At 28.0% G+C, this 17,772-nt stretch overlaps 1 protein-coding gene across 4 annotated transcripts in view; it reads left to right on the forward strand.

The window, feature by feature from the left end:
• The window catches only part of LOC107455093 (uncharacterized), a 64,119-nt gene that overhangs the window by 18,959 nt on the left and 27,388 nt on the right, over positions 1–17,772 (forward strand). For 3 of the 4 annotated variants that reach the window (XM_087167745.1, XM_087167746.1, XM_087167747.1), the window contains exons 4-12: positions 1,150–1,250; positions 3,480–3,572; positions 6,276–6,377; positions 9,840–9,984; positions 13,534–13,646; positions 14,576–14,720; positions 15,428–15,540; positions 16,470–16,614; positions 17,323–17,435. In XM_087167745.1, coding sequence (XP_087023871.1) covers positions 1,150–1,250; positions 3,480–3,572; positions 6,276–6,377; positions 9,840–9,984; positions 13,534–13,646; positions 14,576–14,720; positions 15,428–15,540; positions 16,470–16,614; positions 17,323–17,435 — 1,070 coding nt within the window. The remainder of the gene's footprint in view (positions 1–1,149; positions 1,251–3,479; positions 3,573–6,275; positions 6,378–9,839; positions 9,985–13,533; positions 13,647–14,575; positions 14,721–15,427; positions 15,541–16,469; positions 16,615–17,322; positions 17,436–17,772) is intronic. The other variant, XM_087167748.1, reaches the window with a different exon arrangement.

Here is a 17,772-nt window from a genome sequence, read left to right on the forward strand (position 1 = left end):
TCATATTTTTACAAATGTGTAGTTCAATACAATGTCTGTCCAAGTGCAAGCAGAGAGTTCAGTGGACTCTCTTGGATATGGAACCTACTTGTGTGCCGCAGGTGACCAAGCGTCAAAGACAACTGCGCCGGTAACATCAACACTGGACAATGGATAAGCAAAAGACAGTTTTCTAATCAGATAAATCACGATTCATCATGTTGAAAGTCATGTCAAAGTAGGTGTTCTTACAGGTGAACAGATGTTTCTTCATGCATAGCAGATCACACACAGGCTAGTGGTAGCGGTTTTATGCTTTGGGGGTCGTTCTTGTTGGCGACACTGGAGGCCATAGTTGTGGCAGAACATACATTGTAAATAACAGAACATCTGAACATAATTTGCGGATCAGTAGCACGCTTACATGGTATCTGTTTTGCCAACAGGAGACGGTAACTTCTAATCGGACAACGCCTTAATTCACAAGGTTCGAATTGTGTGGGAGTTGATCGAAGAGAATGATGATGAACTGTAACTAATGGCCGCCTTGACAATGGCAACTCACCCAGCCTAATCCAATAAAGCATATTTGGGATGTCATAGAAAGGGAGCTGGGAAATCAGACACTACCATCTCGAAATATATCGACTTTACTTGACCGCTGCTAATACATTTGGTACAATATGTCTCCGTTTTTCTACTAAGAATTCATAGCGTCCATGCTAAGGTAAGTAGCCTCTGCTTTGAAAGCAAAAGATCTCACAATGCGTTATTGTATTTTTAGGCTCTTCAGTGTATACTACTGAAATTCAGCAATATTAATTTACTACAGAGCGTTAAACGTAATCACATACCAAAGAAAATTGTCTTTGGGCTTAAAGAAATACGAGATAAATTGTATAGCTCAGGCTTATCAAGAATGCTACAGTATACTAAACTATTCTTAAAAACCAAAGAACAGATAAATCAGTTGAATATTTTCTAAATTAAGAATATATTATTTTATTGAAACTGTGTTAAATTTTCTTTAATTGCTCTGACAATATGTCATGATGAGGAAGCAGAAGTTTTGGATTTTCTAAATTTGCTAAGAAATAAATGCTCTTGATGGATGCAGTTTGTTTAAAATTTTATCTTTCATTTTGATCGCAATGATTTCTCCTTTTTCAGAACGAGATATCGTACAACTTATTCTACAGCCACTCGAACAAATTCAAGAATGGTAAAAGTATGCTGCAATGGGTACAAGGAAATAAATAGACAATGTCAACGTAGGTATTTTTTCAAAGATACATTAAATTTAATCTAGTGTTTAACAATAAAAACTCCTTTTGTTGAGTTAAATATGTACTTTAAATTAATTCCCTCAACAAAAAAGTCCACTAAATAATGCATCTCATTAACAAAGCTCCATGACTGTTCTAATTTTATTGCATTCCCTAGATATCTAGATGCTTGTCGTAGGCTAATTGAAAAATCTGACTTTTTGCTAACACCGTGGGTTTTTTTGAATGGGTCATGTTTATTTTGGTGTAAGTCTTTAGTATTTACGCGTCTGATATTTTTAGGCTTATTGATATTAGCTTGGATGATTTTGGGTTAATTAGGAAACATATGAATTAGAATTTAATTCTGCTACCACTTATTACAATAAATCTTCTATAAGTCTGTTTATGATAAGATCTTCTGGTTTGCATCGACCACAGTGCTTACATAAAAATTATTCTCAGTAGAAAGACTGGTATTTGATTACATTTCCTTTACTTTCGAGCTAACCATGGGGATATGCGTGGTTTTTGTGTGGCTACGTAGTACAGCATTCATAATCGTAAATCAAGAAATTGGTCGGCTATGAAACGCCCTTTATGAAATAAAACAATACCTCAGTGGAGAAATTATGGCTCAGGACATAAAGCACTTGCGCCTCACTGAAGTGGTACATATTCGACTTTTCTCTACGTTTGACTCAACGTTCGAGTGGCGATAAGTGGTTAATTCGAATTCTAATCTCGGCTCTCACCGACTTCAGAATTCAAATCAACTAGTGCAGTCGTAAAAATATCCTCAGAGGTTTACGAATCATGGGTTAGAATTTTCCAGTCTTCGGCTAAACATGAGAGGTTTTCCGGGGTTTTCCCTTCCATATAACACAAATGGGGAACTCCATCAAAAAGTTTCTCGTGAAAGCTACTTCAGCCCAATGCTTAATCCCAGAGTTTCCTTGTCTTGTGGTTGCGTATAAAATTACAAAATAATGGAATTGAACAGTGATAACATAAACTAAAAAATGGGTCGGTTATTCTACACTGGTTATAAAATACGTCCTCACTACCCAAGGCTAATTGCAAACTAACTGAGGTAAATAAGGCTAATTCAGCAACAATATTTAAATAATCTTGTAATACATAAATAATATGGTTTCTAATTGACTGAAAAGTATGTGGACCTCTGTAATAAGTCTAAAAATTGTCAGACTTACTAGAAAATACTGGAAAATTTTCCAATTATCCTGAGTCATTTTATTTTATAACCGGCCCTGAACAGCTGACCCAATTTTGGGTTTACGACTATCAATGCTAAATTCAGTAGCCTTGTAATTTTGATCCCCAACCTAACGACATAGAAGGAATTTACCTTCGTGGAGGAGTTTTTGATGTAACTAACCAAAAAATACTTTCTGAATCACTGATTGCGTGATAAAAAGCACCAACAAAATAACAAGTCTAAACTAAATTATTAATTCTTAGATAATGTGAACAGTTTCATAAGCAACAACGGTAGCCGTCTTGTAGCACATTATCCGAGAACAGGCAATCTCCAAAATGTGGTATGTTTTCGAACTAAATTGAGATTTCACTGCACAATATATACTATATAAAGTAGGAGGTAAAAATGTGAGAGTAAAAATGCAAGAATCTCAATTTCGAAACAAAAAAGTGAAGTTGTCTGGCTCCCGGACTTATCGATTAATTTGTCCCTATAGACTATTTGTAAATAAACACGCTGATTATAGTATTTGTAGTGTTTGTAAGGATAATTGCATTTGTTTCATATGTCCTATGAAGATTTCGATTGTCCTTTTAGTCACGTGATCAGGAGGGTATGCTGGAGAAATATGAAAGGTCTATTAATAGGCTTTAAAGTTACGGATAAAAATATTGCATATAATGTATTCTTAACTGAGTTGTATTTTCATTTATATATTTGTTGCTTCTTTAACAAATGCAGGAGAAATTTTTTTTCGCATGAAATTAACTTATTTTTAATACAATTTCGAAAAAAAAATCTCAAAACGAATCTTAAACCAAAGCTATTTAGACAATTTTAAAAACTATCATTTTTGGTACCTTGACAAATTCTTTAAACGTATCACTCATCTCAAATTAGAAAATAATATTGTTCAATTAAAGAGCTTATCAAAGTGTTGAAAAACTTAATTTAAAAGCTTATCAAAGCTCTTTCGGCTGACGCATTTTTTCCAACTTTTTTTCTAATTCTAGCCATTTGCATTCCAAATTGTAAAATGGGTAATTGTGCTTCTCCGAATCGATGTGATTGCAACTCAGGTTACAAGGGACCCACCTGCGATGCTAGTAAGTATTGATAATTAGACTTTTTGAGTATTTGTACTTTTTCATTACTAAATGTGAAAAGATACATTTGAATAAAATAAATAAAAAAATTGTTTTCTACAAAGGCAAAAATTTCTACATTGTCATTTCTTTTCCGTCATCATATTTTCTCGTATTCTAAGTACATAGACTTAAAAATGTATGATTGATGTCCAAGCTATTATTATTTGCAAAACTCGAGTAATTTAAAAGCTGAAAAACATACGAATCTGATTTGTTAAGATAATTGGATTTGTTTTTTCTTATAATTATTCTTTATGGATTGAAATTAGTCAGGTCCTCGTGACATAATTAATGAAATGTAACAAAGTTTATATATTTTCGAAAATGAGTATTGACATTGAATTTGATGAAATTTCTGTGCATTGAAAATATGAAATTCACTGTAGATTACATCTTGTTCAAAGCAAAAAATTTTTTTCAATATTAATACTGCAATTCTTTTTAAAACTGTAGAGCATTGAAATTGGACCAATATTTGTATTATTTATTTCATTAATGAATTTCATAGCTTAGAAAATAAAATATAGGGTGTTTGTTTTTATAATTGACGGAAACTATAAAAGAAGTTTTTCAGTAAGATAATTTTATTTTGTTTGTGTTTAAAATTGACACCCGCAAGGTAGCCAAATATCCAATAAACAATAAATCATATTTTGCTTTTAATGCTTGTAATTTTAAATTAAATAATTACAAAATATCTTTGTTACGTGTACATTAAAACAAAGCCTACTTCGCTTCATAATGTAATGCTATAATTAACAAAATTATTTTTTCTAGAAAATATAACAAAAAAAATAATAAATAAAATAAAGCAAAAAGTTGCAGAACTTTAGAAACCACAAATTTTTTTTGTGCTGTTACCATATTTAATTAAAAGAATTTAAATCAAGCATACTATTTAATACTTTTTTCTTTTAATATTTAAATGTAATCAATGTAAATTTTTTGTCATAAAAATTGTTAGTTTAGAGTTTAAACTAAATTATTGCATTGGTTTGGACTAATTTCTAAAGTGGGCAGCAAGCAAAAAAAAAGTGAACATCATGAATAACTTTTAATCAAATGATCGGATCTTCACGATGTAATATCGAATCTCAATGATTCGACAGCCTAATCTTAAATACTCAAATAAATTTGTACAGGCGAATTTGAATTGCGAATTAAAAAAAAAGACACAAAAGCATGTGTTTTCTGAATGAACATAAAATTTTTCCAAAGGATCTAGGTGCTTGTCCCCAGAATTGTCCCAGACGGATAGCTAAAATCTGGAAAATATGGCCCAAATAGCTCAGTTGAAAATTTCTTGAACGGAATTAAAAAAAGCTTTTATCCATAGATTTAAAGTATATTATTTTCCTCATGTGAGTCTTGAGAGTGGGCGCCTATTTTTAGGGGCGAAAAATTTCGACATTTTCTACCATTATATTTTTTGAAATAAATAAATTTTTTATGTTATGAGAAATGTCTTTTCCCTTCAATTTCTTGAGATTATTCAAGTTAGTGAGCACATAAGTATAACTATTTTTATTTCTTAATGCATGTAGTGCATGTATTAATTTACAAGTCTTTAACTGATTTAGCTTTGATTACTATTTAGTTAATTAAATTTTTTTTTAAGTTTGAAAAGATATTAAAACTTTTCATGAAAAATAGGGAAATACCTTATTCATAGATCTAGGCCCTACTACACTTTAATCCGACCCTTGGCTAAATAAATTAAGCTTGTTTTAATTTATTTAAAAAAAATTAGGCTAAAAACTAAATTAAGAGCAATTATTTATTTATTATATTATATATGATTATAAAACATATTATATAAGATTCTGAAACATATTATATAAAATATATAATATTAAGACTAAAATTAGATATTTTCTAAAAAAAAACCCCCACTTATCTCAAAACATGATTTTTTTTAGTTGTGCCGCTATTGCAGCCCATGAGCGATATACTTAGCTTACGTGTTACAACAAACGATAAAACATTTTAATTTTACCTTTAACGAACGATTTTTTTATAAATTCATCCAACGATTAATTATTTTAGTTTTGTACTATCTTTTCATTACTGTTATAGCAGGAAAAAAGTTTTGGTTTTTCTGCAGGATCAATACATGAATCGTAAAATTATATTTGATAATTTTCCTCCAAATATATCCGTGTTATGTAGATTTCATGCAATAAAAGATCATTTCGTGTAAAGTAAGCTGATTTTAAAGTAAGATAATGCTAGCGTACAGGTTAGTCTGGAAATGGAAACAACCTGTTGAAAAATCTGCATTTTTTTCCTCCTTTTTTGTTACAATATTTTCTCTTTTCTTAAACATAAAAACTTTTTCTCAACAATATGCTTATAAAACAAATAATTGGTTCAATAAAAACAATAAAATTTTATTTTTTTCAAACTAAAAATTAAATTTTTAACTTGCGCTTTTCTCTTAATTGCCAGAGAGAACAAAAATGTGACTTTGAATTTGACCAACTGTCTTGGAGTTTTTTGAAAATATTAGTAAGAATGTTTTTATAAAAATATGCATCGAAAATTAATTTGTACTTATTATTAATATTAATATTATTAATATTATTATCACTAATAACAATATTATTATTATTATTATTTTGAGAGAAAAAAAACATTAACCATACAATTTTTGATCTACAGTTTGCCATCCAACTGCATGGGGTAAGAACTGTGCAAATAGATGTTCTTGTCAAAACGGAGCAACATGTATACGATATACTGGGTCTTGTTCTTGTGCACAAGGTATCATAATTATTTTATATTTATCCTAGAATATTTCCTAGTACACTATTTTCGAACATTTAAGATCATGAATTAAAGCAATTTGAAGATTAAATATTTTTTTTATGTTTTAACAATACACTTGAATCTAAATGCTGCTCTGAGGAACTGGGATTATAGAACAACAGCTTAGTTTAGGCGACATTTATGAAAAGTTTAAATAGTCCGTAGCAATTGCAACTTCATGTTTTTGAGTTATAATCAGAAACCTTACTAATTACATAAAATATTCCACTATTTTTTAACATTAAATGAAGTTGTTGCATTGTTTTTTTATTTTATTTTCTAATTTGTATAAACGTGTTTACATTTATAATTGATGTTTTCTCCTTTAGCTTTAAACATTGACCATATATCTTTTGTTGCAAGACTCGTGAAAAATGCATTTATATCTCGAGACTTTGAGATATATTTCTTTTCTTTGCTACTGGGGAGCTGTGAGTTGATCCTCAAAGCTAATCATAATTTTTATTTTTTAAGTCAATTGATCAAAAAACTGTTTGAGATAGTTTTTTATGCAAATTTTATTTTTGAACAAAAGCGATAAATGTACAAGCAATGTGCAACAGAATCAAAGGACGATAAAAGAATAAGTAACAATTGAATACTTTTTTAAAAGAAGAATGGGCTTGAATTACAATGAAATGAGCATTTTCATTTTACTAATGCTTATATAGATCATTCAATGATTATATGGACACTTTTGGAAAATTTATCGTGTCTGTAAAATCAGAAAAAAGTTGTATTAATGCGAATAATATATATATATAAAAAATCGATTTATGGATGTTAACGAGTGTTAGTGAGCAAACTCTTAGAAAACCTTATAAGAACTATCGGTAATTTTTTCTGTATCTTTTAGCAAAAATTAATTGGATTAATAATTAGAGTTTTTGAGTAAACTTGAGAGGTTTTCGTGATTTTTCTCTTAAACTCGAAAAAGCATTTCTTGAAAAAGGGTTTATTTTTTCAATAGTTTTTTTCTAAGTTTATTTAAAGACTTTAAAAGAAACAAAAAACTACAAGAAGAATGGGAGCGTCGATGCTTCAGAGAATAAAATATATAAAATGGAATTAATCATATTTTATAACGAAAAACATAGAGGCGAGCAACCCAACTGCGGATAAAGCGCAGAGGAGCTAGAACCCACTAGTTAAATAAGAAAAAAAATTTTGTAAGAATATTTCCAAATTTTGCTAATTAGTAGTACATCATATTGAGAATAAAACTGGTTTGTTTTCCTTTCAGTAAGTAAATACAAAGAAATTAAAAAAAAAACTTCAACTTAATTTACGGTGAAAAGTTAGCGTAAGCGTGAATTAGTATAAAATAATATAGTTAAAAAAATAAACTACTCGCTACACTATATCTATCAGTTCACATGGATGAATTTCAAAGCGAAAAGGTTATCTTTGAGAAGATAATAATATCTATTACACAAGGACTTAGGATTATGCAAAACTTGGTGACTGGTAGCACAAATAAATAAATAAATAAAAATTTAAAAAAAAACTGGAATTAATCCTGGAACAAAATATCTTTGTAGTTTAAGTACACGGTGCCTCAAAATTCCAAGACAAAAATTTTTACTTTTATTTAAATAAAAATAAACAAATTAACAAAATATAACAAATAAAAATAAGAGTAGACTTTTATTAATAAATAAATTTAATTGATTTCAAAGGGGCCGTCTTTTGCAGTGATATTGAGTCCAGGGTTGGCTTTTTGCCGGCAGAAACTGGTTTTTGCCATGCCAGTTGCAGAAACTGGTTGTAATCGGTAAAAACCGGCAAAAACTGGCAGAAAATAAAAAAATTTCTATATTAGTTCTAGTAATTGCTTAATGACATTTTGTTTAAGTAAACTGAAAAATGTAACTGTAACAAACTTTTTAATTCATTGTTTGTAAATATATATTATTTTGTTTTTATTAAATATAAAGAGTGCAGTGCAGTATATCAAATATTTATATTAAATAAACAATAAAGTAATGTAATAATAAATATAAATACTAAATTTTAGTTTATTATATTAAACTCTGAAATTCAGTAATTATTATCATTTAACTCTTAATGTAACTGAATAGAGCTACTTTCAAATAGTTTTCTTTCTTTTCAAGACATAATTTGCATGGCAGCAATCCAATTATTATAACAGTAACAGTTTTAATCTTTGCTGTATGTAAGAGGTAATATAATTGGTTAGATTCACTGATTCATAAATGTAAATAGCAATTTCACTGATCACTTTGTTTAACATTTAAATGTTTTTTCTATGTATTATCCATTGCATGTCAATCTCAGTACTTAACTTTTATGTCATTTTCTGAATTTCTGCCAGTTTCAGCCACAAATGTGGCAGAAAAGGGTTTCTGTCATGCCAGTTTTAACCGGTTTCTACCAGTGGTTTTAACCACCTCGGCAGAAACTTGCCAACCTTGATTGAGTCGCAACCGCTAGTTAAAATTTTCATCACTGAGCCGCAAGTCTTATACCTTTAACCTATCCCACTTCGGCCGTAGCGATTGTTTTAGGGAGTTCAAACTTTATAACTAATATCAAAATCGACTATACACTGCAATCCATGGGAAATGGATTGCATCATCCATTACATGCAATCCTCGATTTTTTCTTGTCATTGTAAAAAAATCCCCCCTCCCCCCCCAAAAAAAAACGGAAACTAAGAGAAAAATTATATAATATTTAATATGTAAAGTGATAGACAAAAAGAAATTAACACACTGTTTAAAAAGTAAATTAGTTAACTTCTATGATGCAATACATTAGTGCAAGTTTATTTTTGCCGCACCCAGTAACATTAGTTCATTTCGACTACGTTTAACATAGTCAAAGCTGCTGGAACGAGTCTGTGAAAGCCTCATCAGGATTTATTGAAATGGGCATCTTCATTGAGCTTAGAACAAAAATTGGAACACGTCATACTCTTATCCAATTTTTTAGGAGTTACCTATCATAATTAATTCCTAATTGCTAAGATATTCATAGGTGATCTTGTTACAGCATCAATTTTGCCCACTTGAGTCAGTCATTATACATTTATTAAATGTCGAAATAAATATTGTTCATCATAGTTCCTTTCTTACACCAATATATTCAAATCAGTTGCAAATTTTTTTTTTTTTTTTTTTTTTTTTTTTTTTTTTTTTTTTTTTTTACGCCAGGTATAACCGGAGTAATAGTGAATCTGTTTCTAATATATTTACTTCCATTTTGTGAAAAATTTTCATGTCTATCTGTTGATTTATTTAAATTTGATTCGATTTTGCGAACAACACGCGAGTCAATGGTCTGAAGCTCACTAAATAGCGTTTTTAAATAGTTTTTGTTTTAGATTTTAATTTCTAAAGCTTTTGAAACAAAAAGTTAAAATAATACTATATTTTCAAATTACAATTTATCTAGGTTGGATGGGAACACATTGTGAGAATTCTTGTGTTCAAGGAAAATACGGGAAGGACTGCAAAGAAGTCTGTTTGTGTAAGAATGGTGCAAAGTGTAATCATATACATGGGACATGTGAATGTGCTCCAGGATATAAAGGAAAACTGTAAGTGCGATTATAATTAAAATTTATAAAATGTGACTTAAAATAAATGCATATAAGTATATTTCCATCCATATAAGCAAGTATAGGGGCAATAAAAAGACATAATCCTGAGTAACTCTCATTCTAATGGTTGGATTTTCTAGTACTAAGAGTCAGTCTTAATAATCTCTGGAGATGACTTCAAATATGCTAATTACACTTTGTTAATTATTAATTAAGTAACGAAATCAGACACAAAACTAACTTTCTTTAAATAAATACGTAGTTTCTATAAATGAACAAGTATTTGGATTTGAAAACTAGAAATCGTGACTCTAATAGTTTAGTCAGGAGAGCGGATGAAAGTTTGGTCACCTTAATGTTAATTTCACTTTTTGCGTTTCTTTGTCATATCTTTCAAAATAATTAAGAAATTTGAAAAAAAAAAATTGCCCCCACTTATAAAACCTATGCACCCAAAAAAATTTCATTGAAAAAATAATTTTTAATAATTATTTTTTATTTTTTGTTATTTAATTTAATAGTGGATGAAAATTTTTTTAATTATGAGGCATAAATTTTTTTATACCTTGTATAACTCCAAGTATATTTCTATAGAAAAAGCATTCTATTGAAAATATATTTTAGAAAGTTTCAACTGTTTTTATTTGGTAGAAACCGAGAAAAATTTAAATAATTTTTTTAAAAAATGATTTGGTGACATCGTAAAATTTCATTTCAATTTTTTCCGCTGATACCCGAATATTAACCCCTTTTTTTCATCTTCTCCTTTTAATTTTATTTTCAGTAGGTTCATTGAATAATTGATACAATTTCAATAATATACATGCGTAGCCATTGCTTTTGAAAAATATAAAGTTTGGAATAAATTTTTTCACTATATATTTTTTAATTATCAAACAATTACATCTTAAATGAAGACAAAAGTTTTAAAAAATGTATCGTTATAGCGAATAAAATTATAATATCAACAATGTGAAATCTTGTGTTGATATTTCATGTCACTACAAAAAGTAAAGAGTTGCCGAATATCTATACGCTCACATTTTTAAGCATATTAAAATTTCTCAACATGGCACACATCGTCTTACACATCTTAATCTTAAAATAATTTTTTTAAATACCAGGGCACGAGAATTTCGCACGACTATTTTGCTAACTATTTAATTAAATTTTTTTCATTTTTCAAAATTTTATTCTTTACGCTACCACATCGATTATTTTTTCAGTAATATACTAATCTATTTTTTCAGTATTTTTAATTAAGTTTCCCTTTAAACTAAATGGTCGTTTTCAAAATATTATCAAGTTCTTAATAAAAGAAAGCTCAGAATTTTCGATAATTAAATTTGTAAGCAAATTAAAAAATCAATCTGCTGCTTTGAAATTGCTCGTTGCTAAACAGCTGAATATTTACTTAGCTTACTACTTTCTTGAAAAATGAAGATAAATAATTGATTGTTTCTTTTATTGTTTCTTATTTATTCGTGTAGTGAAAAGTAAGTGCATATATGTTCAACTCAAAAAATACAACAGGTTGAGTTGTTGTTTAAGTAGGAAAAAAAATTCTTGAATTACTCTTTTAATTTTAATTTCAAACTTATTCTCTCCCGCTAATTTTAAGAACTATCATACTATTTATGCATTACATCACATAACTTTAGTAATTGTAAGCAGAAAAGGGGGACTAAAGAGGAAAAAAACTCTAGCGAAAGATGCTCTGAAATATACCCTAAAATAATTTTGACTCGATAGATAAAAAATACATTTTCTAAAAATTTCAAGTGGAACGGAGACGTTAATTTGTTCGAAATAGTTGGCCTTGTAATTATTTAGCTTTGATTCCCAGGGAGGGGTCATTCTATTGTCTCATTTGACTTTTAAAATTTCAGATGTAAACGAGATTGTTTGACATCCATAAAAAATTGTACTTAAGCTAAGAAGTAAAAAAAATGCATTGCATTGATTTTCAGGTAGTTATGACTAATCTTATATTATTTTTTCAATTTAAAAGCCATAACCATTGTTTTACATATAACTTACTTTACATATAACATAAATGATGCAGTATGCAAGGTTCTTGTGTTCAAATTCAAAAAGCTTGGAAAATAAAAAATAGTTTATTAATACAGTCGAATTCTAATTTCAAAGGGATTAAAAAAGAAAACAGTGTTTGTCTTTTGGTCAGATATGAGCACAGAAAGATTATGTGTTGTCCCAAAAAAATATATCTGTTGTGAGAGATGTTTTTCTATTTACTATTAAAAGATAAGTTTTCCTGAGCTAACTGAAAACAATGAATGAAAAAGATTAAATTTTTAATTAATTTTTTTTGTTGTGTCAACTTAGGTGCTTAGAGACGGAGAAACGTTAGGTATTTCTCTGTTGTCTTTTACATAGATCGTTAAAGGTTATTTTAAATTTTCTTTCCCTTTATGGGAGATTGCGCCAAATATATATAGTTTCCTGGCACACAAATTTATGGCCTAATTTTTTCGAAATTTTGTCTAATCTCTATATTTTGTAGGCCAGGAATACAATTATTTAAGAAAAAATTATTATTTAAGAAAGAATTATTTAAGACTATAACTTTTTTTTCTGATTATTGTTGATAAAAATAAATTAAAATTAATATAAATTTACAATTAAATAATTAATAAATAATAATAATTAAAGATTAATAACAAAATCATGGCATTTTTTTGTAACAATTAAATCCATTTGTTTTGCGAATATAATTTCGAACCATCTGTAATAATAAATAATAATTTATTTAACTTGCATTAAATAAAAAAAGTTAAGTTTGTAATATAAAAATTGAAAAAATAGGTAAAATAAACATATTTTATATTTACATTTATATTTAATCTATAAATTTTCTTATTAATGATAAATTTATCAATGCAGAATTAAAATAATATACTCAAATTCATTTAAAATGACTTAATCTTAATATAAACGAAGTTCTAAATTATATTATTATGCTTTATTAAAACTAAATACGAATGGGTACACTCGCCCGAGAATTCTGGCTTTTCAGCAGCAAAACTTACATTCTTTTTGTTTTTTTTTTCATATAAAATTAATGTAATCTTAGTCTTAGATAAGTTTATCACTTATCCAAAGGGAAAATAGTAATAATAATAATATACTTACGGAGCACCAACTAAAAGTTTGCTGATTTTCAATACAAATCTCTCAAAAGACGTTTGAACAGGTCGGTTAAAAAGACACCAAATAAATAAAAACGGATCAAACTACTACAGCGCCATCTTCCTTAGAGTCTGAACTAAGTCCTCCGGCGGTAAAATGTTTTTTATTTGCAATTTAAAATAGTGAAAATTAAATAAAACTAAAATGGGTAAACTCGCCCCTGCATGGGTAGACTCGCCCCGGTTTACGGTAGTAACTTTATCATATAGTTGAAGAAAAAAATATTCATTGTTTAATAAAAAAATAAAGATTGATCAAAAATTATTTTTAAATGGTAAAAAATAATTCTTTTATTGGTTTTCATGAAGCTTCATTGATTTTAATTCGTTTCTTCAGGTGTGAAGAAAGATGTCCAAATGGCACATGGGGATATTACTGTTCCAAAAACTGTACTTGTCAAAATGGTGCTTTATGTGATCCAGTGTTAGGAAAATGTAATTGCACACCAGGTATGTTTTGCTCTCCCTAAGCAAAGTATTGAGGTCGAAATATATTTTTAAATAATGGTATCCTGAAAATAATAAGAAAATATCTTTTCAAGTTCTTTTAATAAATTTGAAGTGACTCTCGGATATCAAAGTTCAAAAACCTAAAAAATTTCAGTTTAGTAGAAAATTGGACAAACTATCTAGATCAAAAAAAATCAAATTTAATAAATTTTATAAAGTTTATCTTTTTAATTTTTATCTTACCATTTTGAGACCGAAACGGTATTAGAAATAAATTTTGAAAACTTTTAATGTCTTTTTTTCTAGCAAATATTGAAAAATATTGAAATGAAAAAAAGTTTGTAGCATTATCTGTTAGACTACTTTTTATGTAGAATGTAATAAATATTTTTTTGCTGAAAACATCATTTAAACTAAAAGTAAGTTGAAGGTATTTTCGGACAAATATTATTTTTAAAGAACTAGGCAATGTGGGAATTACGAAAACTGTTAATACGTTCAGACTGTTAAAGGATCAAATTTCTTGTTTTTCGTTGCCCCAGCTGAGATCTCTTCATTTCTGGACGGCAATTTCCCTATCCTTTGGGTCACCATGGCTCTACATGCAGTTTATTTCTTTCATATAATTTATAGTAAGGAATAAGTTCGTATTTTGGTAGTTTTTAAATTGTGCAATTTGATCCAGTAACTTCATTTACGAAAGATTCCAAATATATTTCTTATGATACGTGATATTTCAAATTTTGTATGTTTCTAAATGTAGAATAGGCATTCTATAAATTTTTTTCCTAAAAAATGAATTATTAGTAAAAAAAACATTTCCTTCAATAATAAAGTTTTATCTTAAATGAAATTTTTCAAAATTTTTATGCCTGAGGCTTTTAAGATCGATAACATAATACAATGTTTTTAAATAACGATTTATCTAGGTTGGATTGGAACAAATTGTGAGAATTCTTGTGTTCAAGGAAAATACGGGAAGGACTGCAAAGTAGATTGTTTGTGTAAGAATGGTGCAAAGTGCAATCATATTGATGGGACATGTGAATGTGCTCCAGGATATAGAGGGATACGGTAAGTACTGATCTGATTCACGATCATAAGATATAAAGAATGATTTGAAATAAATAAACGCATTTACATTCTTATTGCTCTAAGCATGTGCTTTGATTGATGGTATAGCAATTTTCATTTATTCTTAAAAAGCGGTGTCAGAGGTCGTAAATGAAAGATTCTTATTACGTATTAAATTAAAATATTTATCAGGTTCTTCTATTTTAATTGAATGAAATGAATTTAGAAGTTATGTGGAAATTCTTTCAACAATTATATCCTCTTGTCAGACTTATAAAAATATTCATAAATTTTTATTAGTTATTCTATTTTTATATAAATATATTAACTTATATATTAATTCTAAACAAGAGCTCACTTCAACCAGCAGTTAAAAACGAACATATAAATTGAAAGTGGTCGGTGCAATTTCATTACTTTATAAAAAAATATTTTAATATTACCAACTTTTTATCTTAAGAGAAGTGAATGATAAAATATGAAAACATTTTTCTTTATTAGTGACAAAGAGTTGTGCAGTGCTTCAATGGAGATCTTTCAAAATATTATATAAGTTCAGATGCTATTTATCGTATAGTTGAAGAAAAAAATGTTCATTGTTTAATAAAAAAATATTTTTGCTAGATCAAACATTATTTTTATATAGTAATCAATCATTATTTAATTGGTTTTGATGAATTTATTTTAATTTTATTTTGTTTTTATAGGTGTGAAGAAACATGTCCAAATAGCACATGGGGATATTATTGTTCCAAAAACTGCACTTGTCAAAATGGTGCTTTATGTGATCCTGTGTTAGGAAAGTGCAATTGCACACCAGGTATGTTTTGCTCTCCCTAAGCAAAGTATTGAGGTCGAAATATATTTTTAAATAATGGTATCCTGAAAATAATAAGAAAATATCTTTTCAAGTTCTTTTAATAAATTTAAAGTGACACTCGAATATCAAAGTTCAAAAACCTAAAAAATTTCAGTTTAGTGGAAAATTGGACAAACTATCTAGATAAAAAAAAATCAAATTTAATAAATTTTATAAAGTTTTTCCTTTTAATTTTTATCTTACCATTATGAGAACGAAACGGCATTAGAAATAAATTTTGAAAACTTTTAATGTCTTTTTTTCAAGCAAATATTGAAAAATATTGAAATGAAAAAAAGTTTGTAGCATTATCTGTTAGACTACTTTTTATGTTGAATGTAATAAATATTTTTTTGCTGAAAACATCATTTAAACTAAAAGTAAGGTGAAGGTATTTTCGGACAAATATTATTTTTAAAGAACTAGGCAATGTGGGAATTACGAAAACTGTTAATACGTTCAGACTGTTAAAGGATCAAATTTCTTGTTTTTCGTTGCCCCAGCTGAGATCTCTTCATTTCTGGACGGCAATTTCCCTATCCTTTGGGTCACCATGGCTCTACATGCAGTTTATTTCTTTCATATAATTTATAGTAAGGAATAAGTTCGTATTTTGGTAGTTTTTAAATTGTGCAATTTGATCCAGTAACTTCATTTACGAAAGATTCCAAATATATTTCTTATGATACGTGATATTTCAAATTTTGTATGTTTCTAAATGTAGAATAGGCATTCTATAAATTTTTTTCCTAAAAAATGAATTATTAGTAAAAAAAACATTTCCTTCAATAATAAAGTTTTATCTTAAATGATATTTTTCAAAATTTTTATGCCTGAGGCTTTTAAGATCGATAACATAATACAATGTTTTTAAATAACGATTTATCTAGGTTGGATAGGAACAAATTGTGAGAATTCTTGTGTTCAAGGAAAATACGGGAAGGACTGCAAAGTAGATTGTTTGTGTAAGAATGGTGCAAAGTGCAATCATATTGATGGGACATGTGAATGTGCTCCAGGATATAAAGGGATACGGTAAGTACTGATCTGATTCACGATCATAAGATATGAAGAAGGATTTAAAATAAATGAACGCATTTACATTCTTATTGATCTAAGCATGTGTTTTGATTGATGGAATAGCAATTTTCATTTATTCTTAAAAAGCGGTGTCAGGGGTCGTAAATGAAAGATTCTTATTACGTATTAAATTAAAATATTTATCAGGTTCGTCTATTTTAATTGAATGAAATGAATTTAGAAGTTATGTGGAAATTCTTTCAACAATTATATCCTCTTGTCAGACTTATAAAAATACGCATAAATTTTTATTAGTTATTCCATTTTTATATAAATATATTAACTTATATATTAATTCTAAACAAGAGCTCACTTCAACCAGCAGTTAAAAACGAACATATAAATTGAAAGTGGTCGGTGCAATTTCATTACTTTATAAAAAAATATTTTAATATTACCAACTTTTTATCTTAAGAGAAGTGAATGATAAAATATGAAAACATTTTTCTTCATTAGTGACAAAGAGTTGTGCAGTGCTTCAATGGAGATCTTTCAAAATATTATATAAGTTTAGATGCTATTTATCGTATAGTTGAAGAAAAAAATGCTCATTGTTTAATAAAAAAATATTTTTGCTAGATCAAACATTATTTTTAAATACTGAACAATCATTCTTTAACTGATTTTCATGAAGTTTTATTCATTTTATTTTGTTTTTTTTAGGTGTGAAGAAACATGTCCAAATGGCACATGGGGAAATTACTGTTCCAAAAACTGCACTTGTCAAAATGGTGCTTTATGTGATCCTGTGTTAGGAAAGTGCAATTGCACACCAGGTATGTTTTGCTCTCCCTAAGCAAAGTATTGAGGTCAAAATATATTTTTAAATAATGGTATCCTAAAAATAATAAGAAAATATCTTTTCAAGTTCTTTTAATAAATTTGAAGTGACTCTCGGATATCAAAGTTAAAAAACCTAAAAAATTTCAGTTTAGTAGAAAGTTGGACAAACTATCTAGATAAAAAAAAATCAAATTTAATAAATTTTATAAAGTTTTTCTTTTTAATTTTTATCTTACCATTATGAGACCGAAACGGTATTAGAAATAAATTTTGAAAACTTTTAATGTCTTTTTTTCAAGCAAATATTGAAAAATATTGAAATGAAAAAAA

Source organism: Parasteatoda tepidariorum, chromosome 7 (genome assembly GCF_982258835.1).
Source record: "Parasteatoda tepidariorum strain Cologne lab strain chromosome 7, Ptep-v5.0, whole genome shotgun sequence".
In the NCBI taxonomy this organism is placed as follows: domain Eukaryota; kingdom Metazoa; phylum Arthropoda; class Arachnida; order Araneae; family Theridiidae; genus Parasteatoda; species Parasteatoda tepidariorum.